At 38.9% G+C, this 16,545-nt stretch overlaps 1 protein-coding gene across 1 annotated transcript in view; it reads left to right on the forward strand.

The window, feature by feature from the left end:
* MOCOS (molybdenum cofactor sulfurase) overlaps positions 1-16,545 on the forward strand; it is a 226,509-nt gene that overhangs the window by 169,550 nt on the left and 40,414 nt on the right. Inside the window, exon 6 of the mRNA XM_050892742.1 lies at positions 4,216-4,415. Coding sequence (XP_050748699.1) covers positions 4,216-4,415 — 200 coding nt within the window. The remainder of the gene's footprint in view (positions 1-4,215; positions 4,416-16,545) is intronic.

Genomic DNA, 16,545 nt, shown 5'->3' on the forward strand with positions numbered 1-16,545 from the left:
CAAAACTAGGTCTATACTGACTCAGAAGTACCCTATACTGAATACTTATTGGACATCTGTGTATCTCATATTTCTCTAATTAGATAAAATTCCACTGGAAAAATAAAATCTTACTGTATTTTGCATATAACAATCAGATAATAAGACAGAGGTAATGCAAATATAAGACGTTATCACCAGGCAAGACAAGCAGTGGATTTACAGTACCATGGTGACAATTGTGCGTAGTTTGAATGCACATGGTTTGAACCCTCTTGCAAACGTGAGATAACGTACCCTTCTCTTCCAGATGACTGAACTGTCCCACAGTTTCTATGGATAGGCATATGCACACATGCAATTCCTATGGAAGAGCTGACATCATTGTAAATTTATCCGTGGGTTATCCAGTGCACTGGCACTCTGAATTTTCCATACTGGAACAGTATCAGTTTCCATAACAGTACCCAAATGGAAGTATAAAATGGGATGGTAGGTCTGAGAACGTGCTAATCTGTCAGGATGTAGTGTACAAACATACGTCAGCAATATGAGGTTTAACAGCATCTCCACAGGTTCACTAGAGTATTTTGCCAAGGAGGTTTGTACACAAAAGTACAAGCTTTCTTTGTCAATCTGTTCTGCTCAATAACTTCGCCACTGCAAAAATATATGGCATTCATTGTGGCAACAAATAGTGTGAAAAATGAGGTGCTATTGAGAGGAAAAATTAATTAAATGATCATGTCTGGCTTAATGCAAAGTCAAAACACACGCATGGGGACAAAGTAATAAGGGGCATATTAATCCACAGAAATGCAGGAGTTTCCCTTTTGACAGGGAAGTGCTTACATTTCTACCATAGGAAGAAGTAAGTCATTAATGAGAGCATCCTTTGTGCTGAATGTGTTCCTGCACACATAAATACAGTGAATGGTATTAGATAGACTTCAACCGGTGTAATTTAGACTACATCAGATTCATTCTGATCCAAATTACAGAGCGCACAAATTGTTCTTCATTTTAAAATCATTTTTAGGAGCAACTAGATGCAATTCACCTTAATGAAAAAATGCAGTGATAAGGAATAAAATCCATAAAGTGAGAGGGAGTCAGGGCACCGGAGTCCTTCCCAGCACCTTCTCAAGATGAAGTACTGATGATTTTTCCAAGCTGTAAGTCTTCCAAAAGCTTAAGGTGTGCTACTTTTTTTATCCCCAAACAGGCAGCTAGGTAAGAGTCTCCAAGTATTCAGAGTTAAGGAACTGGTCATAAAACCAGAGTTCTGTATAGAGAGAAGATAAAATGCAGGAATGCAATAAGGTAATAAATACCAGTTCAACCATAATATAGGAGTTTACCTTCTCATTTACCTTAGACAGGCTCAGTCAAGCAGTGAGTTTTATTTTTGTCACCCCAAATATGAGACTAGATGCAATAATGCAAGTCCTTAGATCGTGTTAGAGACCAAAGATTTGTCTGGGTTTTATTTTCTCTTCCTCATATTCTTTTCCCTAGTTGGGAGAGGGAAATGAGGTAAGCACAGGATTTATGCAGGATACAGTACACATCATTTTGTTTAGCAAAATAAAAATAAATCACAACTATTTTCTGAATATACCCCTTCTTCTCTCAGAACAAACGTCAGATTGCCGGCATTTTTCTCACAGGGTTTTCTGTGACATCAGACCTAATCACAACCTATTCTGCTACTTAAAAATATGGGACCCTGGCAACACTGCTTCCGCTCTCCAGTCACAGGGCAGCAAAGCAACTGCAGGCTATTGCATTTGGATTTGTCAGAATAAATAATTAAGAGGCTCATCAGCTTCTCACTCGTGAACAAGGAAATGTGATTAAGCAACTTTTAAAAGAGAATGGCTGAAGACAATATAGAAATGATAGCAGGATGATGGCTGTGAATGAGAGGCTGAAATTTCTGAATAAGAGATTTCTTCAACAAGACACAAGGACAGTAGTTTAATCTTCCATTAAAAGATTCCTGCTAATTTGGAAAAGCTCTGAATCAGGAGATTACAGACGTCTCAGAAGCTGACAAGGCAGTCACTTCTCTTAAGACACCTACTTTCTGGCAAATGCTGAGAAATAACTTTTTTTTAGAATTTTTTTTACTGTTTCAAGACTCTTAACTTCCAACAAACAATGACTAGGACATCTCTGACTAGGCAATCTTTTATTCTCAAAGACTCTGAAAATACAAATCATCTTTCAGACCAAAATGTTCTAGAGATGCTTGCCAAGTTTACTGTGGCTAACATCTAGAAATTGTACTGATTAGCTTCTGGCAACATTCCTTGGAAGTGCTTTGTGTCTTAGTATCTCATTAAATATCTTATTCCTCTTTATTATTCTTTAGCACCAAAACATGTACTTCCACCTTATATCTAATCTGTTTCTATGCTTTTACTGTCTGCTCTCCTAACTTATGTAAAGGAGATAGCACATAATGCAGAAACTTGACGAAAAGTGAAATAACAGAAGTTGCTGTAATTCTTCTGTATGTCAGGAGAAAGATATTTTATTTTTTTCCTCTATATACATTCATAAATGACACAGTCTTTTTACGAGTAAGGGCACAGAAGTCAACAAGCAGATTACAAGATTTCGGTCCAAGGGTGGTTGTATCAGACTGTAGGAGTTTCCAGATACTCAGATATAAAAATGGTATGCACAGAAGTGTGAGATTCATAGTTATGCATTTTAAAAACAGAAAGCAAAAGAAAATGTCAAAAATCTTTTTAGTTACAGAAATGCTCATGTACCTCAAATAAGATACTCAACATTACAGAAAATACTCTGGGTCTAAAACCCAGGCAGAAAAATACTGTTCTACTTCAAGAGGCTTTTGAGGAAATTCTTTCCTTTTTTTTTTCCCACATGATATAGGCCCACCATAGTGCAATGCATAGTATGCATAATAGAAACCACTTTGGGTTTTCAGCCAAAACTCCAGCTGTCTCCTGTCTCCAGTGGAGATTTGATTGGGTTTAAACATGTTGTTAGCCTTCAGGTGTCTCCCTGTGTTTCTTGCAATACTTTGAGATCATATTGTTATCTTCTAATTGTCTTCCATAAAGATGCAAATTCATAGGTTTTCAGTTTCTATTTTGAAGATTACTTGTACTTTTCTTGTTCCATGTGATAAATTACTGTTTGATTAGGGTTAGGGTTATTCCTTTTCTCATACCTTATTTATTGTCATACCCAGTTAATTGTCTCCTGTCAGCAGTTTATCCCAGTGAATATCACAACCTACTTCGTTTCAGATTACGTATGTTCTCCTTTGAATGAAACCGCTGGGTTTGTATCTATTTGATGCTTATGTTTTATGTTCCTGCAGAGAATCAGAATATCCCCAAAGCCATAGGTGACCATGGTATATCATCCTATGGCATATCCTCTGAGTACAAGAATGAGAAGCCATTTCGATAGGGACATCTAACAGATACACAACCTCCTCTCAGAAAGCAGAGATGTAGAAGAGGGTTCATCTGTCCGGAAAACTCTGCAGTCCTCTTTTCCAAACTCCTCAGTGCAGCAAAAACAAAAAAGCAAAGAAAGACAACATCTTTCTTCTTTACGCTTTTTCCAGGCCAAGTTCTGTGAAAACTTCTCTGCAAAGCTTCTCTGGAGCAAATAAATTGCATGGATGTAGGCAATGAGGCGTTCACAACATCCTCTTTCTTTTTCTTCTGCAAAAAGAAGAGCAGGCTTGGAAGAATATTTCTTCAGTACTCAAATAAATTCCTTGTGGACTAACACTTGTATTTTGTAATTTCATTTAGAATTTTATTATTTTTATTTTATCTTAGACATAGTAATTTGCTTTCTGCGCTGTGTTAGGATTGATGCCTCATTCCCATGATCTCCAGAGCCAGTTCTGGAGCAAAACTTGCTTTTCAAATTAATTGTGCCAGAACATCTTAGTGATATGTATAGACTGGAACTATCAATGTTGTTGCACATGAATCCATTTCAGCGTAACTTTCGATTTCTACAGTAGATTTATTGTAGATCAATCCTTGGTGCAACAGTACTTCTGAAGATTTTGTATGAGGCAAGAAACATCTGCAAATTGTGTATGCATTTAAAGGAACCCAAAACTACCAACTTGGTGCTAGTTACCTCGCAGCTATATCATTCTGAAAAATCATCCTTTTTTACATTTCCATAAAAATAAGGCATCTGACATGTACATGCACTTTTCTTTTGTAGGTGGAATGGAGAAAATAAAACAGCATACCTTTGCATTAGCTCACTACACCTATACTGTGCTGTCTACCTTAAAATATGCCAATGGGGCTCCTGTAGTACGTATTTACAGCGATACAGATTTCAGCAATCCTGATGTCCAGGGTCCAATCATTAATTTTAACGTGCTCGATGAAAATGGAGAAGTGATCGGCTTTTCACAGGTATGTTTTTCTCTTGCGTTAACTGAGTGTTTTGTTTCTATTTTAAGCATATTCACAATGAGTTCTTTATCCTAAAGGATATATTTTGTCCATATTAGTCCCTTCTGAGGTTTTGGGTTTGTTTCTTCATAGCTCTGCACAATATATACAACACTATTTTTAAAGTAGTAGAAAGAGAATCCAATAAATAGTGCTAGCACAACGCAAAGTACATAATAGCCAAAGCCAGTATTTTACAGATTTAATACTCTACACATAGGAAGTTTGAAAGTGGGCTGTTTTAACAGGATGCATTGACTAGGCAATTTGGTTTCTTGTTGACTTCCTTCTCTAGAGTACTCAAAACTGGGAATTGAAGAGCAAGTTCAGAAAAGCTGATATAAGAGACTGCCTTGGAGCTTTGACATCCAAGTGAAATCAAAGCTCAAAATATTGCAGTCACCATGAAAGAGGAGTTCTCTTTTCCCTTCAGTTCTAATAATTACATTCTTGTAATATTCCTGAGGAAGCATTGAATAAAGTTGAATGATCAGTGTAGGGAGTGAGATTCAAGCTCAAAAAATCCTTAAATGCTGTCTTTCTCAACAGGTTTCTCTAGCCTTTATCCATCAGGTATACCGAGCATCTGTAAGATGAAACTTTGTGAAACTTTTCTGCCTTCAGTAGAGAGGTAGTGGTGTATGACCATAATCATGTATGACACTGCACATGTAGGCAGTGAGTAACGTAGGGTAATGTAGCTCACTTGCTCATCAGCAGCAGTCGGAAAAACCACAGTGCTCTAGTTTTGCTTAATTCTTCTATTTTTCATTGGCTGACAATTGAATAAGCCCACAAGTCAAGTTCAAGTGTATGACCTTGATTTTTTAAAAGCTGTCAATAACTGGCACCATCTGCCTCTGCCAGCAGTAGTGGCAGAGCTGCATTGCTCTTGGAAGCTGATAAATCTGGACCATTAGGGAGAAAGCGGGAACGCCGCAAAAGGTGTTCCTCAACACTCCTCTGCCGGAGAGGAGAAGAACCGGATAACGAGGGGAACACAGAGACATGTCTACGAGAATACAAGAGGAGATCCATACATACACAAGGGAGAAGAGGAGTAAAGCAGTTACTTTGTAGCCTGTCAATATGGAGTTTTACAATTTTTTTTAAGGCACTTACCACACTGATGAACATGCAATCGGCATATGTATAGTACTGGAGAAGCTCTTCTTCCCATACGTCTTTTTTTGGACTATGCTACCAAATAGTCTCAAATATTCGCCATATTTCATTTCAAAGAATTCCACATTTTAGGAGTGAATTAGCCATTTATATAGTTTTGAGTATGTGTGGCAATGTTGAGAAAAGACTGGAGATATTAACACATCTGGGTTGGTAAAACAGTCCGCAAACACTCTGATGTTGCGTCTGTCCTTTGGTTAAAACCAAAACCTTTATTTGCACTTCTGATTTTCACAATTTCTTAGTAAAAATGACTCTTGCCTGTTTCACTTTTTTAAACACAACTGTACCCTCAAAGAAAAATTTATTTTATAGTCTTATGCCTCCATTGTGCCTGTTTGCTGCAGTGGCTGCTCATAAAAAGCTTCTTTATTGATCTGTATCATCTGGCTTGTGCTATTCACCAGATTCTCGTAATTTCTGGCATGAGTATGTAGAATGAAGAACTATAAAGTTTTCAAATGCATACCAGTGACATCTGCAGTGCCTGTTAGATTACTTTGTTTAATTAAAATAATGTGCAATTTAATGACTTTTAGAAATTAACAAGCAACAGCACTATTCTTTCCAAAGGTATAATGCGTGTGACATATATATAATCGGCTTCTTTATGGAATGAAATTCTTTCATAGATATCTTACAGCAGTTATGGGGGAGAAAAATGTTCACTTCTTTATGATTACAAAGAAAATACATACAGCAGAGAGTAAGCTTCATCAAACTGACAATATAATCTCATCTTCATACCTGTATGCATGTCTAAAATTAGATAGGTTTATTCAAATCAAAGTTAAATCCAATACTTCTGTTAATGGTTTAGAAATGAAAGTGTCCTCTAGTTTGGTCATGTCTGTGATCTGCACATTCATGTGGATTCACTGGTCAGTCTCCAAAAGCAATCTAGTGGAGTTAGGAGAACACAGTTTCAGAAGGCTCCCAGAAAACATTGCGGGGAATTTTTAATGAAGGGAAAAGTGGATGACATTTCTATCTGACATACCTACTACTAGTGGACACCAATTAATGACTCAGCTTGTATTTCAGCTAGTATATTAAAAGAGAAATGACAGAATGTCCTCTTCCTTTATGGATGATATCCCATCTATAATTACTTACTTATAACCAGGCATCCAACCAGTTCTATTTATCTTTCTGACAGTCAATTGTTATGTGCCCATTGCCTATTAGAGAGCACAGTGTGGCTGGACATGAGTATTTGGTAGCCTGAAAAGGACAACGTGACTGACTGATTCCAGAGAAAATAATATGACGAGGTTTGGAGCAGTTTATTCAGAACATTTGAGATTGGCAAGAAAGACTTCATAAGTAGACAGTGTCTTCAGAGGATACCAAGCTTACCTTTAAGCCTCAAGATTTACATAATCTACGTGATATTCAAAACTCTGAACTAAGTCCAAGATATTTAGGATGTAAAAGGCGTGTAGTGAAATACATGGCATTTAACACTGCCACTGAAAAATGAAAGCAGAGAAAAATTGATGTCTTTCATCTGTGTAGCATTTGGGAGGAAAGCTGTTCTTACCTGCTTCCATTATTGAAATCCATTTCTCAGTGTTACCAGAGTTTAATTACCAGAGGTAACAAGATTGTGCCGCTAAACACAAACATGCTTGTATTACATACCTGGGGTCAATTGCACCAACAGGAAATAGCCACAGTCTCAGGTTCATCCTTGAGTAAAACCTTCATTGCAGCACTCAAGATCAAAAGAAGGCATTTCATTAAAATGAGACACACAAATGAAACCATACTGTGATTGCACTCTCAGGGACGGCAGCGTTTTTGACAGCCTCCTGTCCCAATATATATGATAGAGAACACTTGGATGTTAAGAAGTGATAAGGTGGGAGTGAAATAATAATGGAAGTTGAATTGCTATTGCTTTTTCATTTAAATGTTTCTTTGTGATTGTTGAAGGATATCACTGTTTTAGAGTATTATATTTGGAATAAACTTGCTTTGTATACTGTATGTATCATTGGTTTAATTGACGGTTTAATTACTGGTTTAGTTATTTTGCTCTAAATGGTAATTAAAACAATTAAAGAAGAGGGACTTGCAGGCTCCAAACACCAATAGTCATGCAAAAGCTTTGTTTTTTATTCAGATTTTTCATGAAACATTTCTTTATCTAGGGATAAAACTACTACAGTTTTGAAATCTCCATAAACCTCTTGTCTTTGGGCACTAAAACTACATTAAATTTCCTCCTTTGAGCTGCACCAAATACTTCCCATGAAAATTATTTCCTTCAGTAAAGCTGTCTTGTAGACTACTATTGGTAGTAATTTGTTCTTGAAATTACTTGGGAGGATACCTGTATTCTTTTCACACAAGCTGCCTGTCCTCTGCAGTAGCACATCTATCATTGTTTATTGTTGTGTTTATTTGCACTGCAGCACCAAAAAGCCCAGGTTATGAACAGGGGTTAAACTATGATGAGTACTTGACAGGTCCAGGACATAAAGATGGCCTTTATGCCAAACAGCTTCTTCATATATACTTGTTTAGTTAAGAATGGATAATTCTCCGGCATTATAGTTTTTGCTATTAATGAAGTGTGGACAGATGACAGGCTGGTGATTTTGAAAGGTGAGAAAGTGCAGGGGTAGAGATGAAGGACCTCTGCTAAGTCAGTGGTACAGGATGGAAGCAGCAGAGTTGACATTAATGCAGCAAGCTGTCAATCTTGTGCTTCCTTGTGAGGCCACCAGAAAAAGAAGTAATTAGCCCTAGATATTAAAGGGGGTTTGTGATGTTATGAAAAAGGCATTAACATATATGCTCAGTGCTGAGCTAATACTGCAGACTCTTCACACAGAGAATCACCATTAGCTCATTTATTAACAGTGAATATCCGCAGTCTTCAGCATATATGAATGTCATGTGTTTATATATCCCCAAGCCCTTCCAATCTCTGAAACACTGTTTGACAGCAATGACTCAGCTTCAGTTTGCATCCTTGCCATCTTTTTTTATCAAAACCTTGCATACGACTCTATGAGGTTCCAGCCTGGTTTGAGTGCCAAAGAGGAGATGGAACAGCTGTAAGGGAACAACATTGATTTGAAACACTAATCATACACACAAAAAAAGTGGATTTCGTACAAATCAGGTCAAAGTGCAAAGTTGTATGTTCTCTTCCATTTGCAGATTTGAAAAAAATCACCACCTCTGCTATGAGGGACCTTTTGTGCTAATATTATTTTAAGTTTTCCTCTCTGTTCTGATAAGGAGAAGAGACCTGTGAAATGTTCTGTGTACATTCAGTAGATAATTGCAGAGTAATTTTATAATCCTTTCACATTTCTGTCTGCAAAGTCAGTTTGGGAGCTGGAAGAGGGGAAAGGGGTAAGAGGCAGAGATGGGCAGATGGAATTTCACCTGAAACATTTGTTGAATTCTATACCCAGGAGAGCTCTTACCCAGTCACACCTTCCAGTTCAGTGTTTTCTGCCCCCAGTGAAAAATAGCACTTCCCTTATCAAACTTTTTCTTTTTTCACTCTGGTCTTCTGAGACAATATTTTTTTCCTCCTGTGTGTCATGGGCTTAAAAAAGTGAGCAAACCATCATAGCTATCTTTTGAAAAATAGCCATCATCTCAGTTGTGGATTACCAGCTCTCTTTCCCACTCTGCTTTTTCACACTGCCTCCTTTGCCTGGAGCCTGAAGCTAAACAGAAGTAGCTTGCTGTGATTGTCTTACCTGCAAAAGTTCCCTTGGTATCCATATATGCTTGCCATGCCTCCTAAAAATCCTGTCAGGAAGGGAACAAGCATCAGTCCATTAGCAGTCAGCCTTCTTGCCTGCCACTTCACACTTGTGTGTGACAGACAAACTGCTATAACAGGAATCAGCTGCCAAAGAGAGAGAATGTAAACATTTTGGTTTGCCTAAGGAAGGCTCTTCTGCAGTGTTGCATATGGATGAGTTTTGCATCTCAAGACTGAGAACCCTGCTCAGATAGATTATGATCAGTTTTGTCTAGGAGCCTACATTAGCATGTCCTGGCTCACTTTCATCAATCCAGATAGAGTGAAGGGAGGTCTAGACTTTGAACTTATCTTTCTTCATCCATTTCTCAATAAAAAAACTATCAACACTTCTCAGCAGATAACTTCCAGTGTGTGTCACTTCAGCACAAATCTATAATGCAATTTGATGACTGCTGTTATTATGGCATCTGCTCACTCTCACCCACCTTCCTTCTTTTTCAACTTCCCTTGAGTTAATGTAATGATAAACTCAATGACCCACTCCTGGTTTTTTCCTTCCTTTTTTTTCCCCCCCCCCTTTCTTTTCCTTTACTTTCTATCATTCTGAAGTGAACACCAGGGTCTTCCATCGGAATGTGTAGCCCCAAATCACTTAGATGCAAGAACAGCCACACAGAATCTCACCGTGGCACCTTCTCTACTCTGGTAGCCTCTTTCTGTCAATGTTCACGTGCTAGCAGTATAAGAAGAGGACAAAACCAGAACGAGGTTCCCCCAAGAAACAAAAGAAATTTTGTTTTCTTTTTAACCCCGTTTATCCTTCTGCATCCAAAGCATCCTATAGCAGTGAATTGTCTTGTAAGCAGCTTAGCAGCCAAGCCAAATTCATCCCTGTGGTTTGAGAAGATGTGGAGGGGGAAAAATAGATCTTAGGATTGCAGGAACTATGAGAGGTTACCCATCATCATTGTGTGCCAAGATAGGATCATCTTTACCTGAACCTTTCCACAGCCTCCGGAGGCAGTTCATTCTGGAACTTAGCTATATTCACTACTACAAAATATTTCCTGATGATTAACCTAAATTTCCCACAGTGCAGCCGAAGTCCGTTATTACATGGATTGGGCAAAGAAAGAGACATCAGTTTGGGCAGGAAAGCAGAAAAAAAGGAGATTCCAGCCATCGGAGGCAGAGGAGAGTTGGACAAGCAGTCTGAAATGGTGTTGTATGGGAGAGGTGTGGCCAGGGAAGAGGCAGAGCAATATAAGCAGGTAGAAGTTATTTTGTCTGTTTGCATTTGGACAGGTCTGCAAACAGAAGTAACATGGGACAAAGTGGTGTGAGGCAGGATAGGAAATGCAGATAAAAGTAGTTGCTCAAGGTAAATAAAATGGTGATAGCCAGTTCTGGAAGCACCTTCATACTGCAAGTACACTTTCTTGGCTTTAGTTTCACAATGTTCTGTTTTAAGAGCTTCCTTTTCCTCTGGTGATGTCTTAATGAATTGCTTAGCTGGACCTAGATCAGTAGCCAGCACCTGGCAATGGCCAGGTGAAATCCCCTCGTTCTGCTGTAGTCTCTCAGTGTCGCGTTGAGGGATTCAATGTCTGTCTTCCCCACTTATTCTAACCTCACAGGAGTGGAGAGAAAATATGTTGAATACTGGCAAATCTTCAGATATCAAGTGGCGGATACATTTGTATATACACACAGCTGGTTGAATACATATTCATATTACTACTTATCGTTACATGATAAAAGGGACCATGCAATACCTGAAGTGGGTAGATTTCTTGAAATAATTGCTGTTTGTGTTTTGGACGGTACCCTCCATTTCACTGGTAGATTAGCTCCAGTGCACTGTACAGCTGGTATATAGGTACAGAACTAGAACAATGACAATGTGAATTAGAGGAGTGGAAAAAAACAGGAGCTACAGCATTTCACATGCATAGGAAGCTGTTACCAGGTCAATTTGATCAGACTACTGACCAGAGCCTGGTAGTAGCTATCAGTACCTGTCTGGAAATTCATACCATGTCCCTACAGGAGAAAGTGGGTTGCTGTTAAGCAATCAGGAAGGATACTTTCTACTTTATTTAATCTATGTGAAATAATTCTTCATAGAAAGTTATTAAGCAAGAGATCTTTGTTGTTCTTCAAACTTTAATTCTTTTATGTTTTTTCCATCTGTTACTTTTTACTTTTGCGTAAAACATTCAGTTTTGCAGGTGGAGAAGTGCAGCATTTTTTCATCTGGGCCATAGAAAATTGAAATCCAGCATTTGTTAATTCCAGCTAAGAACGTCTTTGCAGAGATGGTCAAACGGCTCTGAGCTGGTTACACTAATGCTTTTAGAAGCATGTCCTGGTGTCGGCTTTGATAGAGTTAATTTTCTTCCTAGTAGCTGGTACAGTACTGTGTTTTGGATTTAGTGTGAGAATAATGTTGATAACACTCTGATGTTTTAGTTGTTGCTAAGTAGCGCTTATCTTAAGCCAAGGACTTTTCAGTTTCCCATGCTCTGCCAGCAAGCAGGTGTGCAAGAAGCTGGGAGGGAGCAGAGCCGGGGCAGCTGACCTGAACTAGCCAAAGGGGTATTCCATACCATAGAACGTCATGCCCAGTATATCAGCAGGGGTGAGTTAGCCGGGAGGGGCAGATCGCTGCTCGGGCACTGGTCAGTGGGTGGTGAGCAATTGCATTGTGCATCACTGCTTTTTTTTTTCCTTTTTTTTGGTTTTTTCCCCCTCTTCTTTTTTTTGTTATATTCCTTTTCATTACTATTATTATTATATTTCATTATTATTATTGCTAGTATTATATTTTACTTTAGTTATTAAACTGTTCTTATCTCAAGCCACGAGTTTTACCTTTTTTCCCAATTCTCCTCCCCAGCCCACTGGGAGTGGGGGGGAGTGAGGGAGCAGCTGCGTGATGCTTAGCTGCTGGCTGGGGTTAAACCACAACAAAGCATAACCACTCATTATATTAATTTTGATGACTCAGGGAAAGAAAAGTGTTCTTAACTTGCCTAATGGGATTTTTGGCCATCTTCCCAATAGCTACCTAAAAATTGCTGGGGTGATTGCTCACTATTGATTTTAGCTATGGATTTAGCCATTGATTTCAGGAAGCCAGGGACAGCAGATGGACCAGCACAATAGAATGCAAACAGGATTACAAGGAGAAAAAGATTGTTGTGAATATTCCTGTTGAACGTCCACTGATTTCCTTGGTTCCGATTAGTTTCCAGTTGTGCTGTGGATGTCTTGTAAGCAGGTAGATAGCAGCAATGCAGCAAACCACACTGGCTTGTCAATAAATGGCACCTTGTTGCTTCAAACTGGCAAGAAATGGCATTACAATCTGGATCTTTGCGTGCATTTGGTTACATGGAACTGGGCACTCAAAGACAGCCCTTACAACAAGGGGCTCGCAATACAGGAGGCAATTTCATTGATCTAGGTAGAGGATCACTGACTGAGTATAAGGAGATGCTGTACTTGAGAGACTCAGTGTGATAAATGCAAACCTAGTTAGTAAGTAATGAAACCCTCGTCTTGCTGAGGAAGTAGTGACAGAGTACAGGCTGAGTTGCTCTCTCATTGTGGGGGAACAAAGACACATGTGAGATAGTATGCTTGAAATTGCCTACTATTAAACTGCTCATCAGAGCTGGTCAAGGTTAGAAAGCTTCATGAAAGCCTAGACTGAAGGTGTTGCCTGACACCGCTTCTCTGGAGTGTCCTTGCATGTTGCTAAGGAAACTGGAAAGGAAATAAAAGAAAGATGCTTATAGTTGTTCAGATGAAAGAATCTCAGATGAATGAGGGAGGCTAAATATTTTCTGTTTAGTAACAGGGCGAAACTGTGGCTCTAAACTACAGACCTCGTTACGCAGGGGAGAAATGAGAAAAGAAACCACATGGTAGCAGCAAAAGGACTGCACTTTTGACAGCCTCTGCTGGATTCCTTTTTTCTTGATCTTGGTAAAAGCAGATCAGCTGCCTTTGAATGCATGCAGTGTCCAGTTTCAGTCCACCATCTGAATCCTTTGAAGACAAAGACAGCCTGGCCCCACCTTCTCTATTACCTTGCTTGCGTCTTCCTGCCCCACACACAAATCCTGTATAGAACTCTGTATGGCCATAATTAAAGTAATATTTCAACACAGTCCATCATGGGATTTTAACCCCACAACCTCCCTGTGATCTATTATCCCTATTTTCAGAGGATAAATACAGACAAAAGAGGATTTAAGTGATTGAAGAGAAAGAGGAAAAGGTGGAGAGGGTTTTGGCTGGGACATGAACTAAATCTGTGTCACTAGACTTTCAGTATCATGCACTGCACCTTTTGATTCCTAGGCATTGTTTCCACTTGTATTAGTCTGCTACTCCCCTTTATCCCTTCTTGATACAAGTTACAGCTTAGTCTTCTGTGTTGTTTGCTTCTGGCTTCCACTTCTCTCACTAATAGTAGTCTGACCCAAAGCCTTTAGCCTACAAAATAGCTAGGGATGCTCAATGGGATGTAGAGATACAGACCTTTTCCTATGACTCACAAGGTAATGCAAGGTAAGTCAGAGTTAGGAAGCCACAGAGGGCTTGGGTTCCTTTGCTTTGCTTTTCTTCCTGGAATCCATCCTTTCCCTGATGTCGTTTTATCAAACCAGATTTTCATTGTCAATGAATGCAGTTTTAAAAAAAAAAAAAAAAAAAAAGCTGAGAGAAAATGCCATTGATTGGAGAGACCTGTGGCCTTTGAGATGCCAAATCAAAGAAAACCAAGGTGTTTAGCCTACTCATCAGCCTGTTCAGTTTCAAATAGCTGGATCTTGGACTCGTGAAGCTTATGTATGTTCCAAAGTCCATGCCTAATTCACCACATGTACTACAGGGAAGAAAAAAGCAGTTGAAAAAATGTGAGGTCATCCATTAACAATCAAGACTGTGTTTCATTTCTTCCTTATGGCCACCCCATCCCCAAAGCATCTTCTAGCTTCTGGATCTCAGAAATGTAAAATTATTGTTACTCCTTTAAGCATGGAGGACCTGCAGTTTGCTATGTATATGGGGTCTTCTAAGTGAGAATTCCTGCAGAATGGCAACCCACATATTCTCAATTATGCTGTTTCCAGCCTGCTTCTCTCCCATGCAATCTTACCTGCTATTTGACTGTCTTTGAAACTAGCAGAGAAAATTATCAGTCACATCAACTGCAAAGTTCCTGATAAGCTAGCATTTCCACTATCAGGACACCGCGTTTGACAATTTCAGTAAATTTCAGTATCTCTGTCTAATACTTCACTGACTTCTACCAAAGGGATTTGGGTCAGAGTGAGTGATGAATGGATGTAGACTGAAGAGAGATTTACATCCACTCTCCAGTTAGTTTAAACCATTGTCAACAACTAGAGACGCAATAAAGAGGAGAGGACTGGATTCATCAATACTATGGGAACCTGCCCACATAGAAATTCTTTCCCTGGGATGGGAAAAAATGCCTCTGTTGCAGGAAACCATGCAGTTAAACCAGTTTAGTGATACTGTAACTCAGCTAAAATGCCTTTTTTCCCCCTACTAAATGATTTGGAAACAAGTGTTGATATTTTTTTTTTTTCCTTCTGACCTACTTCTTATTAAATTGTATTAAACAAGATTAAGTATGCATTTGCATCAGCAACAACATTTCACAGTCAAATGCTGGATGACAGAAAGAGCTAGCTTACTTTCTTTCCAATTCCATGCCATGAATCAGTGAACTAATTTACCAGTGGATGTGGAGAACAGTGTCATGAAGCCTGTTTTATAACCAGCCATCAGTGGTGTGCAGTGAAATTCTTGTAATGAGCAAATCCATCAGACAGACAAACTACTCTGAAATTTGGGCATTGTAGAAGGTAGAATGAGAAGTCCCAATCCCAATTCCTGAAGGACAGTACCTGCCAGTATTGACTTATATGATTTTGGGTTTTTTGGGAGACTTCATGATCTATTATAAAAAGTTCCTTTATTCATGTGAATAATTCTTGTGATACTCAGTAAAATAACTTGCACAAATAAGAAGTACTTGCTTGAATAAGAGCTGCAGAATTGGATCCTATGGGAATGACTTCAGCAGGGGTTCCTAAAGAATCCATCATTCTTAGTGAAAATCTTAGACTTAGTTGATTAGGAATAATGCAAAATTATGTGCTATTTGTAAATCTTTACTATCACTTAGTATATATCTACCTACCGTAAGCATCATTCTCAGACTTATTCAATGGAGCCTGAAGCCAGAGGAAGGCTTGCACCTTTCAGCTGACTGCCACAGAGGCCCTGAAGTGAATGGATAGCAGAAGTCAGCCATTCAGCAAAGGCAGAGAAGTCACCGGTGCAGCTGTGTGATGGAGAATGGGACATCAGAACACGCGAGAATCTCCTTTCTTTTCGGAGCTGTCTAGCTGCTGAGCGTGAATTAAAATACCAGATATCCAAGAGGGGACAATTGTAGGGTAATGCATTAAAACCAGGGGAAGAAAACCTTCTCCACCTCAATATTTTTTATATTAAAAAAAAGTAAGAAATTTAATAGTATCTATCAGATAGAGCACTATGAAAAAAACCCTAAATGTGAGCATGTGGTCAATCTGGCCCCACTAAAGGAAGGCTCACTGAGGAAGGCAGCTGTGCTTAAAATAGAAATTGTCTCTGAAAAAAAATTAACTATTTTAAAAATTGATTTAGATGAACTTCATTCATGTGTGTTTATTAAACTCGAAGACCACAGCCTGGAAGTGTGAAAAGCACCTTTTGCTTGTCAAAAATCAAGACAATCTGACATCAGAAGTGTTGGGTGTGAAACAACCTACAGGGCCTAGCCCACAGTAAAGAGCTTCAGAAAAAGTAATGAATGCCAAGGGGCTCTGAGGGACAGAGGAGACTCTAAGATGTTGTGATGGCTTAATTACCATGTCCTCACTGACTGAAATCAGTTAAAACACTGCAAGATTTCTGCATGTGTTTTGCAGTTTAGTTGTAGTCTTTAAGCTCTGAAAGACCAAGGCACAGTAGTTCCAAATATCAGACCAAGGGAATCACCAAAACTGACAGTCTGAGTACATTAAGCTGTGTACTTACCATTAGTACCATTCATGCTTCTGTGCCTTCATTGATGAA

This window comes from Gymnogyps californianus, chromosome 2, assembly GCF_018139145.2.
Source record: "Gymnogyps californianus isolate 813 chromosome 2, ASM1813914v2, whole genome shotgun sequence".
Taxonomy (NCBI): Eukaryota; Metazoa; Chordata; class Aves; order Accipitriformes; family Cathartidae; genus Gymnogyps; species Gymnogyps californianus.